Here is a 16,129-nt window from a genome sequence, read left to right on the forward strand (position 1 = left end):
GAGGTAATGGTAGAGGAAAGGAAAGATTGGAAAAGGGTTTTGTACCTGGATGTGGTCGAGCCCAATCACCGTGAGAATGAATACCTGTTGTACAAAGTGAACCTTATGAGCCTGTTGCCCACCACTTGTCCACAGGGGGTTTAAGTGAGGACTGACTGGTGCAGGTATGTGTCTGAGCATGGAGGGGAATAATGGAGTCCTTTGCATTGGGGCACCCTGAAGGTATAGCCATGCATTCATCAGATACAAACTAAATGAAAGTTACATACGCACTTCTGCAGGTGTCTTCACAAGTTAACTGAAAAACTCATACATTTGTAAAAATACTGCAACATAAATTGTTGTTGATGGGAAATAGATATTTTCATTTTTGTCTGCTTTTCTGTTCTGAAAATTAAATACGCCCATCCCATCCATGACAATGGTATCTATCTTCAGAGAGGCAGCAGCACAAACAACAAAAACATTCAGTATGTAGTAAATCATTACTCTCAGTTTGCTCCCTTGATCACCCCATCAAGTGCATTGATAAGGCATAAACAAGAGTTTGGTAGACACATTTCTCTTTATTTTGCATTTTATTGCTACAAATTAATTATTTAGTCAAACTGGCTTTCACCATGGTTAGAAAAAATGTGTGATACAGGAGCCAAGTTGTGTATGTTGGTATTTGTTAGATTAGTCAACATACATGTCATATTTTGTGAATTGTAGAAAAGTGAATGTTTGAATGCTTTGTAACACTATGGAAAACCACATCACACTTTAATTTCTTGTGTTGCTATTGTTTATATTTAATATATATATTTCAGAATTATTTTCACAGATTCATCACATGATTGACTGATGTTATCCTGTATTTTAATTTTAATAATATCAAAAATACTCTATGAATGAACACATGTACACAAATGCACTGGTGACTATTTGCAGTGACAAGAGACTTGGTTAGACTTCATAAGCCCATAGCTGGATGTGTTCACTAAGAGCCTGTGGGGAGTCATCCCACTTATGAATACTTAATACAATATTAATATCATACCTACTGGTAGTAAGTCACAACTATATGGGAAGCACACAGACTCACTTAAGAGGGTGACCAGACTTCTTCCGAATGATACAGGGCATGTTATATAATCAGTCCCACCAGGATCTTGTGAGGCTTTGTTGTGACTGTCGTAGCCAAAAGTGGTTGAATTTGGTACAGGAACTTTCAAACATTGTGGTAAAAAAATATTTGCTAAAAGCAACCGTAATTTATGCATAAGTTCCATAATATCTCTTTTTGTTTTTGCAGAAATACTGTGGTAACAACAGAAAGTTGCAACCTGCTAATTTCAAATATGGAAATCCTTGAAATGAGTTTTGCATTTGCCAATTCCTGGAAGTCCATTTGATAGCAAATAAGGAGGACAGTGCTCTTAATATATAGTTTTCTCTAAATAAACAGCACCAAAATAAAATTGTATTGTATGTAGAGTGTGTGCTAACCTAAATGTCACCATGTTAACACAAATATTAGTTCCAAATAACCATACCGATTTCATTAATATAGAAAATCATCAAATAGTATGTAGCTACAGGGATATAGGGAAGTACTGTATGAGAGACATAAGTCATGAGAGATAACAGGAAAAGTGCAAATCTTTGGGATTCTCACACAATGCAAACATCAGGTGTCCCAATGATTCCAGGCATTGTTTCTTAAGTGCAACATACATGAGATTTACACCGACAAATCAAACATGATTGGCCAATAAAATGTCACCACAGCAGAAACACTAATCAGAAACAGAGAAAGCAGAAAGAATATGGTCATGATTCAGCTTCTCCTTCCTGATCACAGGACTCTTTGGATCTCTTTTCATTGTGTCACCCTTCACACTTGTACAAAAGTTTTAATAAAAAAAAACTAACAAACAACAAACAAAAACACACCAACTAAAACATGCACCTACGCTCAGCTAACCTATTCAGCTGAATGTGGTTACAATACTTCACTCATTCAACACAAATCACAAGCATCAGGGCTTGAAACCCTGAGGCATAAATAGCACAGTCACCCACATAAACATGAATGACACCAGCATAGCTATTATATGGAGAAGGAACAGATATCTGTAGATGGGAGGCTTAGAGGTTCTGCAGAGGGTTCAGAGGTAAGTGGCTGTGATGTCTTTAAAGAGATGGCTGATGACAGAGTATAGGCAGTCATTCTTTTTCTGTGTTGCCAGATGGCAATTAATTGCATGATCGGCAATAATAATAATAATAATAATAATTGTAATTATAATAATTATAATAGATCTCAAGCCATTTGTGTTGGAGGCAACCCTGAAAAAATGTATGAAGTAAAGCTAGGTGTAGATGGCTAGGAAGGCAACAGCCTGAGATGTTGTTTTTGGACCCCGTTCAGACTGCAGGCAAAAGTGGCCCTTTTTGGGGGGTCAAATGACCAGGTCAGACTTCTTCAGAAGTAGTGTGAACACTCAAATCTTGCCCAGATCTGATTTTTTCAAATCAGATTTAGACCACTTCCATATGTGGTCCTGAATCAGACCCTGGTCTGATTTTTTCAATGCGGCCGCAGTGTGGATTAGATGTGACTTTTACGTCAATCTACATCGACATTTGTCACAATTATGCGCCGCGGGAGTTGGCTGATGTCATTGTTATTGTTCTTTTGCGCATGCGGGCCAGTTCGAAACCGCAAACAGTTCACACTGGAATCTGATATAGGCCACATTTTAAAAGGTAATGTGCAGCCACAGCCAAACAAAAAAATCGGATCTGAGCAAAAAAAATACCGAATTGAGCATTAAGACTTGCAGTGTGAACGGGGTCTAAGTGGCTTTAACCCAAACTCTGGTGGGTGGAATACAATGGAATGGAGAGTGCGCTACAGTGAAGTCCAGGCTGCAGAAAAGGAGCTCCTTTGCTCAGGCTGACACGTAAGGAGGAGGGTTGTGTTTGGGTGGGAGAGTCGTCATCATGGAGTCGTCATAGGGAGGCAGCAACACCTGTCAATCAGCAAATAAAGAGATCATCAGAAAACATGCTGTTGGCAAAAGCCTGTGCATCTTTTCATGGATGGACAAGCAAACAATGTCATTACGCTCGGATTAAATTGAGGGGACACTGGCTGACCAGTCACACTATATACAGCAGACCATAACAGCGACTGTTACAAATGATGATGTCCACTTGAATAACTGCCTTTTGCTATTTCACTTTTTGAATTTGATATTATACAGTAATTCTATTCTTGCAATGATAATGACTGTGCACGGTTCACCTTCTACCATAACATCTCACAGCATTGCTAGGGCACTTGGGCATACTGCATCATAATGTTACTTCCCTACCTGGACTCTGAAATCACCTCACAATTGTATTTTCATCAACACCTATAGTGTTGTCAGTGTGTTGTATGTGCGTGTTATATATATTTTATAACTCAAGAGTATATATACTTATTAGGGCTGTCAATCGATTAAAAAAATGAATCGAATTAATTACATACTCTGTGATTAATTAATCTAAATGAATCGCATATATAATTTTTGCTGTGAAAGTATTTTAAATATATAAATTCAAATGAATCATTAAATAATCAGCATTAGTGACATTAAAGTTCAAAAACTCTTCTATTATTATTTTCACCGTTCAAATAATGGCCATAATAATCTATGATATGACCTAATATGCTGAGGAAATCAATTCAAAAGTGTTCAAGACGCATTTCAGGCCACAGATATAACCTAGGGGACACAATGAAAATAAATGAACACTCCCCTGAATGTCAACACTTCTTTGCATTGATGTCCGACTTTAGAGTTGACAAACTCTGGTGACATTGCAGAGCGCTTTATTTTAATCAGCACTTTATTTTTATCAACATCAGGCTGTTTTTTAAAAGTAAATGTTCCAATCAATGATCTAGGCAGCACATTTTCTTCTCTCTCCTTCATTTTCTTTAATCAGTTATTTTTTCTCAAATTAATTAATCGAAGTTAATCAGTTATTTTGACAGCCCTAATACTTATACTTATAAGCTATTGGATGGCAATGCCATCAGGATAAATAAAGCATCTATCATCTGTCTACAGTATATATCTGCTTTGGACACGCCGTTGTTTGACAGACAACAAACACTGAGTGGGATAATTCTGTGAAAGTGTCCACGCCTCCGCCTGGACGTGCCAATGTGGAGCATGGACCCAGCAGAGGATTTCTAGCCTCTCACAAAGCTTATGATGTAACGCGCCGGAGCCCACTGGGAGGGTGGGGGCTGAGGCGGGCGTGGGTGGGTGGGTGTAGAGGACGTGGCAGCAGGGCAGCATCATTATAATGATTTACAAAGAAAAACTATCAGCAGCAGGCAGACGGACACGCACACCGAATCCTAACCCTCCCTGTGTGCAGACGCCACAGTGCCACAGCCAGACGTCTCTAGAACAGACCGTATGCAGAGCAGCAACACAAAACATGATAGAGAAATGAGCCATGGCTCAGCAGTCAGCACACACGGGCACCTTTGCAAATAGAGTATAACATGGTTCACTAAGCTTTTGATAATGTTATTGCCGGCGAACCTATTCAACTGCTGAACTGTGATTGAATAATACCGTTCAGTGGTGGGCACCGCAAATTAATGTTGGAGGGCAGTGACGAGCGCTGTATACCTCTATACCTTGATAATCTATTCTAATCTAATCTATTCGAATACCTGTGAATGCTTGGTAAATGGCATGTAATATGGCAAAGCACAGCATGGGCTTTTTGCGAAGTGACAAAGGTGCTAATTGCGCTTCCTTTCCGCATCTGCCCCTTAGTGTGTGTGTGTGTGTGTGTTTGTCGTTTGTGTGTGTGCGTGTGTGTGTTTGTTGTCTGTGTGTGTGCTTGTGCACAGGAATCTGTGTGCGTCTGTGTCTACAGCTCTGGAAAAAATTTAAGAGACCACTGCACATTTCTGATGTCATCCTACGGTTGCTGAGTGACATTCGAATGAGTTGACTGACGATCATATTCAAAAAGAGACCACTGCAAACTTGAATTTTTCCAGAGCTGTATGTGTGTGTGCTTGTGCACATGAGTGTGTGTGTGTTCTCACACGCGTGCATGAGTGCATGTTTACGTGCATGTATATATTCTGCACACGGCCCTGGTCTTCCCATTGCTGCTGTGTGTTGTGGTGCACCGGCTTTTCTGCGGACGGTACGGTGTAGTCCAGCAGAAAAACAATCAGGCCCTGTGGTCTCAGAAATGGCCATCTGTTCCGCTGTTCAACAGCCCGGGGTCAGAGGACATCGCCAATGACTCCTGACACGGCTAAGCAGCCTCTGTCACACACACACAACAGAATGCGACACTGAGCCCTGCTTTGCCCATCGTGCCTGCCCTGCCCTGCCCTGGCCTGCCGGGCCTGTGTGGATGTAAGCTATTAAAGGATTAGAGATGTCCAGAGACATACGGATACACACCACAGATTGGATTGTGTCTGATCAAAGCACGCTTCAACCTTACAGCCAGTATAATAATAAAGGTTTCCCTCTAAACCTTAAATCACTGGTGTGACATGCAACCTATTCTAGTAGAATGTAACATAGTTCTGGAGATTCTTTACCAAGCCTGTGAAAATGGTAGTCAAGCACAGTTTCACCTTTGAAAGGGTTGTTTTTCACGCTCACTTGCTAAACCTTTTCATTTTCTAAAACATTTCATTTGGAAGTAGCTGTCGTGTGAAGAGTGGAGAGGTGGCCTCCCTCCACCTACACATGTGTTTTCACATCCTCTAGCGGGAGCCATTAATTGAAAAGCATGACGAGGACAGTGCAGGCACAGTGAGAGCTGGCTGTTCTAGCAGTGGGTTTGACTTACAATGACCTACGCTAAAGAGCAGACGCTCTCTGCGGCTGGTTTGCCCATCACAGGCATCATAACATCACATCACTAAACAAAATCGCACAAATCATCGCCTACATTTGTATCCTAGACTATCTATAGTTCCCAAAAGACTGTGTTTTTTATGCATACAAAGAAAACACATATATCAAGAAATGGATCACTTTCAACTCGTACACAAGAAGAGTCAAACATCATTTAGACACAAATGAGTAAAAAGGAAAAGTTCCACCTCCGTTGACAAGAACTATGTTGGACCAAAGAATCTTCCATTAATCACCAGGCTCTTTGCAGTGGATGAACAAGACACAGAGGAAGCCCTGAGCTCTCCCATGTGGAACGTCTTTGCTGGGTTTGCACAATGCCATGGGCAGAAATGTTGTAAATAAAAATGATCAAAGACAGAAAAAAGTGTCAAAAGGAATAAAGCATAAGTAAGTTATACACTGGCCTGGAATCAAGAAGTACACGGTATCTAGGTCCACTTCCTCTTGCATGTAAAAAGCACCGCACTGAAAACTGAATCTGACATCTGAAGTGCTGAGAATATGGAATGAGCATCTGGCATCAGCGTCGTAACAGCTGCTACAGTCTGATATCAGTGCGGCATACTTGTGGCTGTCTAGCCATGTGTCCATTCAATTAATCTAAGCTGATCTGAGGTCAGGTGAAAAGAACATCAGATATAGATAGAGACAGGAGAAACCCCCCCGGTGAATGGACAATTTAGTCCTTCCCTGTGTCTGTGGTGATCGATTCCAGCATCCACACATCGAGTTACCCTGACCGCAGCAGGACACACGAGAGTCTCGTAGGAGCCCCATTTGTCCCCGTCTCCCTGACATCTGTGTGGTCCAAATATTGTACTAGGATGTCAATTATTGACAGCCTGTAACTCAGCTCCTTGCCCCGGCACTTTGACAGCAAGCACTCCTGCATAATAGCAGCACTGTTGTGCTAGCCCGGGCTGCCTTGGCCTCCAGAGCTGGAATTGAGATTGAGTCGTGCCTGATAGCGAAAACAGAACGAAAGAGAGAGAGAGAAAGAGAGAGAGAGAAAGAGAGAGAGCGCTTCCCCCTCACTACCCGCTATCTCCACACTTATTTCCGACTAGTAATTCTCCTCCATGGTTGGATCCGCTCTTATGCGCCCGGACAGTGACGCAGGCCGCCATGCCGGTCCCAGACGGAGCAACAAGACACCGGTAGATGAACCTAACGGAGCACGGCTGTTTTACGAAGTGCTGTGTCCATGCTAATGGCTTTGCCAGTGGGGAGCTCCATCTCTACACAAGCTCTATGCCTAAGCCCCCATTTTATATTTTCTTCCTCCTCCAGCATCATGGCTTTGCTGCAGGAATGTTTGGAGGACGTGTGTGTGTGTGTGTGTGTGTGTTGGGGGGGGGGGGGGGGGGGTTGTAGCTTTCACGTGTGCGGACCAGTTTGGGGGCCTTGATCCTGGGAGGCACATTTTCACCTGCTCCCTCTGGTGCCAGTGTTGTGTTTGGACAAGCACAACAGACGAGAACTCCAGACTTGAGAAAAATGTAAGTCTTTATTAAAATGTAAGCCAAGAGGTTTTTATTGAGTTATAACCTTCCACCTGAGCCCAAGTGTGATCTCTATTGACAAATGGTAAAATGATGCTTTTAAAGTCTTTGTAGAGGCTTTAAATTAAATATCCCTCCTTAATACTACAAGTTAATGTGAAAATCCAAAATGGCTGCCTTCCCTGGCTTACAATGGCTTTCTTATTTTCGTTCTCCTCAGATTGGGGCGTATTTTGGCTGCTTTCTTTGGTGTTTCTGCTGATCTGATGATGTGGAACACACTACTTTGCTCTCAGCGTTGTTCTGGAATATTCCAGAAAGACCCATTCTGCCTATGATTAAAGGTGGACTGATTCCTAAAACACTAAGGCTATCCGGAGAGAATTGCCTGTGCACCAAACCACTTCAGCTTGAGAGACCACTGCCAGATCGGAGAATACAAAAAATCCACAAAAACAAAACCCACACACAACATGTTCTGCAGTGTTTCAACCACTGAAGCCAGAGAGGGGGAACACAATCCTCCAGTATCTGGAAGTCAGCTTACTTAGTCTGCTTGAAAACCCCAGTGAAATGCTCATGAAGGCTGATCTGATAGTGATGTTGGTGTGTGGGCAATTAGGCAGCTAGCTTTGCTTAGAGCCTGCACCAATGGGACATAAGCACTTGCTAGTGAAGCCTACTTGTTGCGCATGAAGGTTGCTTTGTTGGTGATTTTGTGTTTGCTACTTTCGTTGTTGTTGTTGTTGTTGCATCCCTCATCATGTTGTGCAAGGTTCACTAGGTTTGCTTGCTGATTGGCCACTGTGGGAAATCCCCTACCCGCAGCACCTCTCCTGTGTGTATATGAAAGCAAATCAGGTACTCACCGTTGTGTCATTGGTGGTGACATAGACCAGGACGTCCGTGGTACCCTGTCCACTCACATATCTGTAGCAGTTCCACACACAGGCGATCAGGTAAGCCTGGGCAGAGAAAACAGCGGTCAGTATGAGAGAGAGAGAGAGAGAGAGAGAGAGAGAGAGAGAGAGAAAGAAAGAAAGAAAGAGAGAGCGAGATGCATAAAGAAAGGACATCGACAACGAACTTAGCGTCACACAAAGCTGCACAGAAGTTCAGCCCTTGGAGCTCGGATCTTGTGGCCCCCAGACCTGACAGAGAGCCAGCTTGAGAGACTCAAAGGCCTTTTCAGAGCACGCCAAGCGCCGGACCCAGCGCCAGATGTGATCATAAGCCTTAGGCTCAACATAAACGTTGTAACAGAATGTCAGAAATAAAGACGAGCGAAAGACAATGAGTCAACTCACTACTTGGCAGGCATCTAAAAGTGCTGGCATTTGTCAACAGCAACATGGTTGACAGCACTGAATCAAACCCACATAACTCAGATGACTCACTCTCCCAGAGAAGGATGCCTTGCCTTCACTCGACTGAAAAACAAGCGTGCAGTGGTCAAACTCCGACATCTCCCAACAACATCTCCGAATCATTGCTTTACCAGCAGCGAATCAGAGGTTCTGGCCAAACACAACACCATCTGTTAGAAATGGCTCGATCCTACACAAAAGAGCCCCAAGGACATCCCACTGCAGTGGCACAACTTCAAGCGTCTCGTCTGGCCATATCACCATTTAACCGGCCTTTCCAGGGCGACAGAACAGTAGCCGCATTTGTCGACGCTGTCATTATTGGTTATTAACGTATTTGATCACATTTTACATCACAATGGCCCATTCTGCTGTAATTGCCGGAGTACGTACGGTGAAACACATCCTGCAGTCACTAATTGACGCACTGCTACCCGATACCTGGAAACACAGCTTTTAGGGAATGATCCTCCCTCACCAAGGTTGTTCTGCCAGACAGAACTTTGTCTAAACAAAAAGTAGATTCATATCTTTAAACATTTAATTTGAGCTCTGCAGACTAACTTTATTATATTTTAACATAACCAACTTGGTACACACGTGATGACCCCTTTGCACTAACCAGCAAAGCCTAGGTTATGTACGGGTACGCCTCTGTAAAAAGTGTGCATGTCTCTGGAACCTAGCAACCCAGCAATCATTAGGGTTGTGACCAGTCTGCAACATCCCTCTTAACATTCCTATTACAAGCTTGTTTTTGTCATTTACTCATTATATTATGTATTATAATAGTGTACTGTAATGTAATGTGTGTAATATGGTAGCATGGCAACAATGATCAGAATAATTCAGAAAATAATTGAATAATCAGAAAATTTATATCAGTAACATCACAACAGCACTTGACATGGGCCCATGTTCAAGTCCTATGTCAAGGCCAAGAATTAACTATATTTAGCCTCAGTCACAAGTGAAATATTTACAAATCCTCGGCCATCTCCCTAAAACCTGACCAGGAACTGTTACTGACCCTGTTACTAGTCTTGAGTATATAATCCCCCATCACAATTTCCTCCTTCTCTCGGTTCAGTTACCTTGAACTAAGTTGTCTTTGTTACCACACAGCTTTGATGTGAAAGAAGCCCAGTTGTCAGGTTAAGGACTATTAACAGAGCACAGAGAAGCATGCAGATGTACACTGCAAAGCACCCAATCCCCAGGCCATGTATCACCACTAATGTGACAGCACCCTGACCCTTGGGGCCGAGAGCAACCCCTTCAAAGCACCACAAGAATGGCTCCCTCTATTGCCTTTAAAGTCGGATTTGAAGTGCCCGAGCCTGGAGGATGCCAGCTGATCTGCTTTTGTCATGTTTTTGTTAGTCGCTATGCACAGAAACGTCTGCTAAGTAAGTACCTCCGTTCCACGGAGTTCCAGTGAAGCCTGAAGTATGCATGCCCCATTACTTACAGGCTTTTCCTGTGTGACGCCTCACAGAGTGTGTTGTGCCGGTGTCAACTGGGAGTCCCAGAGAGTAGGTGATTCTGAAACAGATCTGGCTCTGACCTGGCGCGGAGCCAGCAGCTCTGCCCCAGATCCTCTCCGCAGTCCACTGCCATTAAGGGTAAGTGTGTCTCAGGTTAGACGCAAACCTACACTGGCATGTGAGCTACGGGACGGCCAACGCTATAATTAATCTGCCCCCACCACAGGAAGGAGATCTCTTATCCATCCCTGGCCACTGAGTGGATTCAATCTGAAATGGTTGTAGGACAAAACACCTCTTGAGTAGCAGTGGTAACAAGGAAACGATATGATGTGGACACAAACACTCCTCCATCAACATCTCAACACTGACATTAGAGACTATAGGGCAGTCCTTTAATCCACCATGTGGCTCTTTGAGAGAGAGATTTAGCTACCTTGAAGGCCAAGATGCAGCCGATGAAGAGGAGGACGATGAAGACGAGGCACACATTCATGTCCATAATCTCCTCTTTGTAGGGGAAGTTGCCAGGCTGGGAAGGACAGAATAGGACACAAGCGTTCAAGGACAACACTGAAAAGATTACTACAAACCAGAAACTACAGTAGGCCAGACTTATAGTATTCATGTTAAATTAAATGTTTTCACTCATCAGTGATAAATATCTTAAAAATGAATACCAGTACATTTTCTATTCACCTACCAAATCTCCATGGGAGATTTAAATTCCTAATATGTGGCGTACATGATACTGTAAAATCCATCCATCTTACACAGGAGTTATTACATTAGCCTGATAGTGTAGCCAGTCTCCTTTGTAAACCTGATTTACTCACCAGCTGTTGGAGGTAATCCTGGATGGTGTTGGGATAGACAATAATGCTAATGGCTACTAAGGTGTTCAGTGCAAAATCAAAGACTTGGTAGCAGAAGAATGGGATGATCCAGGCTGCAAGTTGCTGGGAAACAAATTTTTGTTTTTTATTCAGTGTTACAGTATATATTGATATCTAATAATTTATAAACATGTGCTTTTTTTTTTAAACAATCATATGAATACATTTCAGGAAAATGATGTTCCTGCAGTTTAAATCAGAAATATTTCTTAGGAATTTGCTATAGCAATAGACAAGCCTTCACTGCAGACATTGTTTAGAAAACATCACTGCAGATGTTTTCTAACGTCTTATGTCAAGAATATGGCATAGGTAACCTAGTGGTGCAATGACACTCTTACACCATCAACAGACAACAGATGGAGCACTAAAGGGTCGACATGATATTTGGTTACCTTATATGCCCCGTAGGTTGCCATTCCAGCAATCATTATCATGAGTAAGGAGATTGCAGCGGCGATGCACATATCTATAGGGAAACACAAGAGGGGGCACCGGTTAAGAGATGAGGGGGAACATGAATCAGAGTGCAATTAAAAGCACAATAAGAGAAACTCTTCACCACTCTTCCAACAAAGCCTGGTTGTGTTGTGTGCTTGGTGTGAGCGAGCCCTGCGCTGCCCTCCCGTCCTTCCTGCCGTTTGGGCCTTACATAACCACGGCTCCCTCGCTTCCTGCTGAGGCCAAGCGACGGGGCTGCTGGAGGTGCATTGTGGTAAGTGATGCGAGGGGAATATCGATCCCAAAATAGCCCAAACGCTCTTTTCCCATGAGTCACTGGGACACCCAAACAACACTGCTCTGTCAGACTCATGCACACACACTCTTAGGGTTTTTCTGTGTTTCTGTACTTGATATGTGTTATCCAGAACCCCTACAGCAGTCTTGATTCCCTTCTTTGCACAAGCATTCTCAGTGTCTTTGTAGATTTATGTCCATTAGCTCGTTCTGCCATGTTAGATTTTATTTTGTTGTGAAAAGAAAGCCCGAGCATTCTGGAATGGCCTTTGAGTGACATTGCCTTGGGCTAGCTCTGCTGAATACCATCCACTTACTGACATGTCTCACGAGGAAGTCCCTGACCTCTTCACAGTCTAAACCTACCCATACGGAAAGGCAACTCTACTGTATGAATAGCTTTTCTCTTTGGTTGAAAAACCAGATGCGAAATAATGAAGTGATAATGACTCTATTTTGGATAAATTAGGAAACCTAGTCGTGTGGTATCAGTGAACACAGCTCCAAAACCTCTCATTCCAACATATCCCTCACACATGAAATAGCATGTTAGCCAAAGCCTCACTCTCTCACTAGCATGACTGTCTCAGCAAAATGTTCATTGGCATGACTGATAATCTAAACAAAAGAAAAACAGAAAACAAAACAAAACAAAAACAAAGGGGGAAAAGGGACACCCTTCCCCTTTTTTAACACGCTATCCATACTTGCAAAACCGTACAGCAGCACATTGTAAAGGGCAGTTCCTGTATTACAAAACCATTGGTGCATTTGATAAAAGCCTGTGACCTGAAGCCTAGTGTGCTGCGGCCCGGGCTCAGCCAATGACAGGGGATCACAGGGTCAGCTAATCCCCTCAGAACTGGGACAGCGGCATCAGCGCTAATGCGAGGTGGCAGCGCCACTACGGCCACCTCAGCCATAAAGAACTGCCCTGAAACACGGCATTCTTGACTGGCAGGGTGTGCGGTGCCACCGCCGGACACTTTCAAGTTCCCACAAAGCTCAGCTGACCCCTAATGAGGGTCCTCAAAGGTGTCAGGAGATGTTTTTCCCCTCTTAATCTAGTTTAACTTTTGTCCACTTTAGGCTACAGTCTTAGCACATATTATTATCTCAGACATATTATGTTCATGGTATGAATTATAATGTATGCTAATAATTATGTATGTATGTTAATATTATTTTATCTTAAAAGATGTACACACTTTACAGATTGAAAACAAACACTGAGCCCTGATTTCTTGGTGAGAGGATGCAGGTAAAAGGTGAAAGGTGAGAGGCGCTTCACCTGGAGGCTGTGTGCGAGTGGGTTGTTAGAGACTTACGGGAATCATCCATGACGTCAAGGTCGTTGGCGATCTCAGCGCTGGTGAGGTGGTAGTGCTCAGGGTCGCTGAGCGCCGTGAGGAGGATGAGCATCACCACTGCATTGATGAGCTACAGGGGGGAAACAGACATGAGACCTCCCCATACTAACTTCTCTACAACATCATCATTATCTATCTGTCTGTCTATCTCTCTATCATGACCTTAATCACTAGCCTACTACCCATACCCACTCTTCATCATCATCATCATCATCATCATCATCATCATCATCATCATCATGTGATGGATGAGATAAATGAGCACATATTTTCAGCCTCACTGTCAAGTATAGTATGTTATGTCCTGTCAGAGGGAATAACTTTAACAAACTATTAAATGGCTGAAGGTTATTTTTGTGTTATTGTGACAATATTAAATCACAAATAAATCATTTAATCTAGCTACCACTGTAACAAGCACACCAAACATACTGATGACAAACAAACATATGGTGCACCTTCTGTCTCACACCTTGGTGCTCTTAAAATACCCTCAGGCAGGCAGCAAGTAATCGTATAATGCTTCATACAACATCTGGCAAGAGGCATCGACTGCACCCACCGAGGCTTGTTTGCATGCACGGACTTGGAATAAGATTACACCTAAGCCATTAGATCACATGGGCCGCAGGTGCTGTAGTTCGTTTAGAAGCATGCTGCGACAGGTCTTATGATCTCTCCAAAGCATTCAAGGAAATATTATGGGCTTCTTGAAAAGGAAAGATAATTCCAAATAATTAAGTCTGCAAGGGGAAGCACATACAGAGTTCCTGAAATAATGTCAAGCATGACAAAATAACTATTCTGAGATAAATAAAAAAATTGTGATTTTTCACCCTGATAAAAATGTATTGACTGGATTTTTTATAATTTCTCCCTCCCTCTGTTTTACCTTCTGAGCTAACAAGATAGACACGCTCTCTCATGACATCAAATAGCCTACTGGCCAAAGGGCACAATTATGCTACCCAGCCAGGTAAGTGAAACAACAAAGCTGATATATCACAGAGATAAAACCTTTCGAATTAATGACAATATGAGAAGGCTATTCAATGTCAGTGCTGTAATGGAAAATCCACCTTTGTCTCTCACAAAGCCTCTACATTACAGTCAATTAGATAAGGTATCGAATGGCATCACTGCATCTCCCATTGCACTAAAACATTAATCAGAGTGGGGAAAGCATGCATTAGGTTAGACCCGAATACAACTAAACAGTAGCCTATGGACTAATTGTGAAGGCTACAGTTTTTCATTATGTTTCAGTAGTATCCCCAACAGCATTTAAAAGGTTTATTTTAAAGTTAAGCATAAAAGATAGGCTAAATAGGTCTATTGCTTGAAATCAATTTCATCACAGATGTTATAGGCCTACAGGACAAAACGTTTATATAGCATAATTATTTTCTTATAATATATAGGCTAGATTCAATTGTCGTATTCATTGTCTAACAAACACATTACCAGACTACAGATAAATACATCATTGGGTTTAGGCGAGGTGTAGACTCTGTCTAGTGTTGTCTAGAGGAAAATTACTGAAGTTTCTCAATGGACTAAAACAGACGTCGCAATCTACATAGGCAATGGGAGAATAGCCTGGAGTAGCTTTGACATTTAGAACGGTCATTCCAAGACTGACATTCAACTCCACTGGTTCCTCCAACCGAGAAATGGTATTAACACCTTAATGCACCTCAAGACTACATGCTATTCAGTTATGCCTACTGTCAGTCACAGGAAAATGAGAGGATGCCAGTCACGACACAGCATGTAGACCCTATGCAACTGTAGTCCGGACACAGACGCCAGCTTACCATGTACCAGATCCCAAGAATAATGGTGCCTGTCCGAACATGACAGCAGAGACAGCAGCTCGTCGTGTACAGTCGGTCCCACGGGGAAATCATATTTGCAGACAAAGTCACCGTTTCATGAAAATAGTCTGGAGAATAACGTGCGAGACGTCTTGGTATGTGGTAGAGCTCCTTTCCTCAATGTGGCATGACCGTGTGGATCAGTAAAATGAGTCGCCATGAGTCGGTGCGCACTGCATGCACGGCATAGCAACAACATCTAAACTCGGCTTTAATTGACAGACAAACATCGGTGTACCATGTGACCGGAGCTGGATTTCAAGCGGGATCATCATAAAGTGATGTAACGCTGTTTCGAGAACGTAGAGACAGACGCGCTGTGACGAGAAAATACAAGATCATGACGGATAGCCAAAGTAGCCCTGACATATTTCCCGTTAATATGAATTAATTAAAAAAACAAGCAGTTAAATGGTTTCTGACCAGATAACCTTGTTTTTCCAATTCATCACTGAAAATTGATGAATTCATTGAAAATTACTATACAAATATTTTAATTCAATAGTTGTCATATAAAGAAACCTATCGAGGTTATGTGGCAATATCCTTGTAGCCTAATTTCTACAAGCAATTTCAAAGGAAGGGTTAGGCTACACAACACCTGTTCTTTTATTTTGTTCTATTGGACAGATATTCTTGTTCTTTGAGATGCAGTGCATCATCTTCAAACATCTGCTCATAAAAACTAGCCTATTTACTTCTCCATGAGTCACATTGCATGTTAATGTCAAAAATTCGACTTGATTGTGAAGGAAAGAGACAAATAACTCACATGCAAAGCATATACAAATTACAGTTTATTTTGACAAATTAACTAAGAATTGTAACAATTTTATTATTTTAGAAGATCAAAAATTATGTTTTAGTGATTTGGTAGAAATAAATAATAACACTAACATACGTAATAAGATTTGGTGGTAGGGTAAGGGTAAGATAAGGCA

General features: G+C 42.2%; 1 protein-coding gene across 1 annotated transcript; it reads right to left on the reverse strand.

Annotated features, from left to right (window-relative positions):
* Positions 1-546: 546 nt before the first annotated feature.
* LOC125306569 (lysosomal-associated transmembrane protein 4B-like) lies at positions 547-15,414 on the reverse strand. The gene is made up of 7 exons (XM_048262001.1): positions 15,129-15,414; positions 13,270-13,381; positions 11,599-11,672; positions 11,144-11,266; positions 10,744-10,839; positions 8,323-8,418; positions 547-3,020 (listed from the first exon to the last, which is right to left on the reverse strand). The coding sequence occupies exons 1-7, from the start codon at positions 15,219-15,221 to the stop codon at positions 2,940-2,942; spliced, it is 675 nt and encodes a 224-aa protein (XP_048117958.1). The 5' UTR covers positions 15,222-15,414; the 3' UTR covers positions 547-2,939.
* Positions 15,415-16,129: the final 715 nt, after the last annotated feature.

Source organism: Alosa alosa, chromosome 13 (assembly GCF_017589495.1).
Source record: "Alosa alosa isolate M-15738 ecotype Scorff River chromosome 13, AALO_Geno_1.1, whole genome shotgun sequence".
Classification (NCBI taxonomy): Eukaryota; Metazoa; Chordata; class Actinopteri; order Clupeiformes; family Clupeidae; genus Alosa; species Alosa alosa.

Bases quoted from the DNA above. Each gene is read 5' to 3' on its own strand.
- LOC125306569 (XM_048262001.1), bottom strand. From the start codon at position 15,221: ATGATTTCCCCGTGGGACCGACTGTACACGACGAGCTGCTGTCTCTGC. The intron at 13,382-15,128 runs GTAAGCTGGCGT...TCCCCCCTGTAG, and splicing joins TTCTTGGGATCTGGTACATG to CTCATCAATGCAGTGGTGAT. The intron at 11,267-11,598 runs GTAACCAAATAT...TTTGTTTCCCAG, and splicing joins CAACCTACGGGGCATATAAG to CAACTTGCAGCCTGGATCAT.